The sequence below is a fragment of the Centruroides sculpturatus genome, unplaced genomic scaffold, assembly GCF_000671375.1.
Source record: "Centruroides sculpturatus isolate CEXI.00-Female unplaced genomic scaffold, Cexi_2.0 scaffold2404, whole genome shotgun sequence".
Classification (NCBI taxonomy): Eukaryota; Metazoa; Arthropoda; class Arachnida; order Scorpiones; family Buthidae; genus Centruroides; species Centruroides sculpturatus.
The window spans coordinates 703-5,029 of record NW_019386513.1 but is presented as its reverse complement, the minus strand read 5'-3'; the positions used below and the strand labels follow the sequence as shown (position 1 = coordinate 5,029).

The 4,327-nt window shown below is 33.7% G+C and overlaps 1 protein-coding gene across 1 annotated transcript; it reads right to left on the bottom strand.

Moving 5' to 3' along the window:
- Window positions 1-556: 556 nt before the first annotated feature.
- Window positions 557-3,994, bottom strand: LOC111615184 (cytochrome P450 3A19-like; the record flags this gene model as incomplete). Its single annotated transcript, XM_023356588.1, has 4 exons — window positions 557-643; window positions 3,432-3,588; window positions 3,688-3,828; window positions 3,906-3,994. Coding segments are annotated over 4 exons (474 nt in total), but the record flags the coding sequence as incomplete, so codon positions are not given.
- Window positions 3,995-4,327: the final 333 nt, after the last annotated feature.

The following is a 4,327-nucleotide window of genomic DNA, read 5'->3' as shown; positions in this document are numbered from 1 at the left end:
AGATCGTAAAGCAATTTTTATTGGCATTATTTACGATCTGTAGGCTAATTTTAAAAAGATTTCAGAAGTTCTTTTTGGCATTACTAATGTACTGACCACTTTCACGACAAAGATAAAAAGATGTAAATATAAACTGGATTTCAATAGCATATAAACGTGCAACTGCTGTGATTCCAAAACTGTCTTCACTGGCAACATAATAATAACAAAATAATGGTAAAGGTAAAGGAATTTTTGTGAGTAATAGACTTATTTCGAATTTATAAACTATGTAAAGACATTGTTCTTCGCCCACATAACTACTTTTCATTAAGGAATAATAGATATAGAACTTATCTATTTCACAACGCTGAATTCTAATGCAACATATACAAGGAAGAAACAATTAGGAATAGCATTGAACACTATTTATTTAAGAAATTCATTAATTATTTTTAACATTACACTTTATTATTCAATTTGAAACAGCAATGAATACAAATAAGTTTTCAAAGATTGTATTACGTCGAATGCAATTAGTTTTCAAAAACATGTGTTAACTGATGATTATTTATGTTTAAAATGATGAAAATAATGGAGTTGCTTTCACCTTTATACCATTCTTAGGATACCAGTAGTATAGATAGTATACTCTCTCATTTTCCTGTAAAAAAATTTAATAGACTGCAGTAAACAATATTCAGATAAAAATAAATATGAAAATAAATTAAATTGAAATTACAGTATTAAAATACAAATATTGCAACTGATCTTCTGAAAATTATTTACTAATTATATTTTATCGAATTTCTAGATAGGGAACATTGATTATTTATATTTTAGATTGTTTTGATTTAATAATTTTAATTTAATTGTATTTAAACCTGCCTTCAAAATAAAATACAGTTGCACCAAAAAACGAATATAAAGCGATTTAACATTTTAACTTATTAGAACGCTAAATCAATGAGAACACTGAGCGTGTTTCTTTGCAACGAGACGGTTCCATCCGGGAGTAACAAGAGACAATGACACCTGAAGTGTGTTGCTTATGCCCAGTTAATTCCGTTGTTTTGTTTTGGTCGCTGTCACTGCAGAATACCTCGCTTTACACAGATAGGATGTTGGAAATGGTAATAGAGATTTAAGTGCTGTGGCGGCAATCTCGGGGTAATCCGCCATGACTTTAATTGAGAACACAGGCAGAGTTGTTGTCTCGAATGTAGTTTTAAGGCCGCCGTCAATTGCAATCTCCAGCAGTTGATCTTCTTCTTGCACAGACATGCTAGATTCGCCTGGTTTGTTGAAAAATGGTAGCAGATCCATTACTTACCAGTTCGTGGGTCTTTTGTGGTTGGGAAATAGTACTCGAACTCTTTTAAAAGCAAAGACAGGTTATCATGCACCAACTGAGAGAATGAATGCTCAGGCTCAGTCTCGCCTAAAATACCCACTAATGTCTGAAACATGTCCACAATTCCTGTGTTCACGTGCTGTCCCCACAACTCCAGTTTGGTTTAAATGCATTTACTTTGTGTGCCAACTTAAAAACCGTTGTCATTTTCCCCTGAAGGGAGAGATCGAGTTCATTCAGCAAGCTGAATATCTTGCACAGGTAAGCCAGTTTTGCGACCGATACCTTGTAACTGAAATGTGCTGCCAGCAGTGACTTCTTTTCTGAGACAAATCTTTGCAATGGCTTTCATAATTCAAACACTCTAGTCAGCGATTTTCCTCTGAATAACCATCTTATTTCTGTATACAGTCGACCCCCTATAACACGGTACTCCTACCCAAATTTTCCTAGTCGCTAACTGTAACTGAATCAGAACCGGCATGCACTGCACATTATTCTTCGCATTGCAAAATGACATACGCACGCGTCAAGAACTTCTGTTCAAACAAACCTCACCTGCCGTCCGGGTCAGCGATTTTAAAAAAGTGGCAACACTAGTACGGAATTATTCATTACTTGTTCTGTGACGAAACTAAATTTTAGTCTTAAATTGGGATACCTAAATAAAAAGAAGGTAAAATTTTCCTTTGCCCCGGGCAACTGACACCCATGCTACGCCACTGAGAGGGATATACACCTTGTCTCCACCAAAGCTACAACGCCACTGCCGCTTACAGCCGCTCAACTCCATACGTCACTTGAAACCGCCTCGATATCACGATATTTTGCGCATGCACGGTATTGGTGCAGTTTTAGGTGACGACTCTCAGCTCCCGGTTAACCACTCGTCCATTAAAAGTCGCACAAACCCGAGAGAAATATACCAAAGTAAATAAAATGGAAATAATTTAATGTTTTTTGGGCAATCCGGGGGTTAGGGATCACTGACTTATAGTAATCAACATAATTTTTTCAGCTTGATTATGAACTAGAAAAGTGTCTGAATTGCACGGTCATCAATTCTTATCATAATACCCATTCTATAACTTCTAAATCATNATTTTATATTTAAATGCTATTTAAATGTCATCAGATAATTTTTTATATAATAGCATTTGTTTAGAATAAATATTTTTAATAATAAAATAAAAAGGTGCCATTTTTATCTTTTGCCAAAATCTTAGTTATTGCTCTGAGAAAACGTATGATGTACAGGGACAAGCCATTACTGATCTGAGATGGAGAGCATATATTTTGAATGTAATCAATTAAAAATATCGTTAAAACTGTATCTCGGCATTGTAACAATGTCAGAATAAAATAATTTTTCGTATTTGCTTTCTACTTTTTTGTAAGAAGAACTTATAACTTGTTTCAATGTTATTTAAAAATGGTGCAATTATATATAATTTTTCATTTCTATTTGGCCCAAATTTATATCTGTTATATTAACACATTAAAATTAACACATATAATTTTCTGTTTTAACAGTAAAATAGAACTGATTTAATGATACATTTAGGTAACTGTATTTAAAATTTATTTTGTATTACAAGTACAATCTATATATTAACAGGACTTATTATACTGGAATTATGGATGCAGATATTTAGTTTTACAGTTCAAAAATAATGTTCTTTATTTAGTTCACCTGAACACATACACTTTAAACATGTGTTTCGGACTTGCTCGTCCCTCTTCAGCAGGCCTTCCAACGACACTTTCTATAATTAACAACAATCAACAATAAAAACATCTTCGGTACAATTATCACTAAAACTAGTTAAGAACACAGACATTTCCCGACAATAAATATTTAAAAATTCTTACAATTTCTGTATTGCCTATCTTCACTATCCTTCCACCTACACTTACTATCCACAGCANTCCGAGTGAGTCACTTCCTCGTCTCTCTCCTCACCTCTACTCCGAATCCAAGCGCTTACACGCTACCGCTCGCGAATCTTTAGACTTAACGTCGCGATTTCCGAGTCCCCTAGAGACTCGGTGGTGTCATCCTGACAGGGCGCCAAAGAGGTGCCGACCCTACGGTCACATCTCCATATTTTTCTGATTTGAACGATCGAATCAGATTTGCCAGTACTAACTTTATTACAGTTATTGCTAACCTCTGTCCTAAACACATTCTATGCCCTGCTCCGAATGGTTGGTAAATGATGGAATCGGTTTTCTGCAGTTTCTCAGAAGAAAATCTAAAACCATGGAAAACTTTTTATAATTACTCTTTCAAAACATGTTAATAAGCTAAATGTAGACATAATTTAACTACAATTAGTATAGCACTATATCACCTGTAGGGATTAAACTTATCCGGTTCTCTCCAATAAGCTGGATCATTTTGCAAAACCTGTATTGGAATTGTTATCGTACAACCTTTTGGTATGGTGATGTCTTTATAACGATAATCTTCTGCACATATGCGATTTACACCTCTACGTATAAAAATATTTACAGAAAATATATATATTACATTTTATATTTAACTTCGTAAGTTTATACTAAAATTTACATTAAAGAGAATGGCCAGAAGCGAAGAGTTTCAGAGATAACTTGATCCAGTAACTGAAAATTACTCAAGTCACAATACTGTATATCCACCTAAAAATGAATGAAAATTTTGAAATTATAGTATTATTATTCTGATAGACATTTTAAATACAGTATGTAGTTTCACTGTAATTGTTTACACATTTATAGAAAAGGCATATTTTTAATTATTTGCACCAGTTCACTTCAAACTGGAATTTTAGTTAAGTAATAAAGAGTTTTTTTATTACGTCCTTTTAGAATCTGCTACAGGAACTTCGTAACGTGTGAAGAGCATCGCTCAGAAATCGATCGCCATAAAATGACAATGTTAATTCCAGTATACCTTGTATGAAGTGAACTGAAGAAAGTAGATGCTAGATTTTTTTCGGAATTGTGATGGCA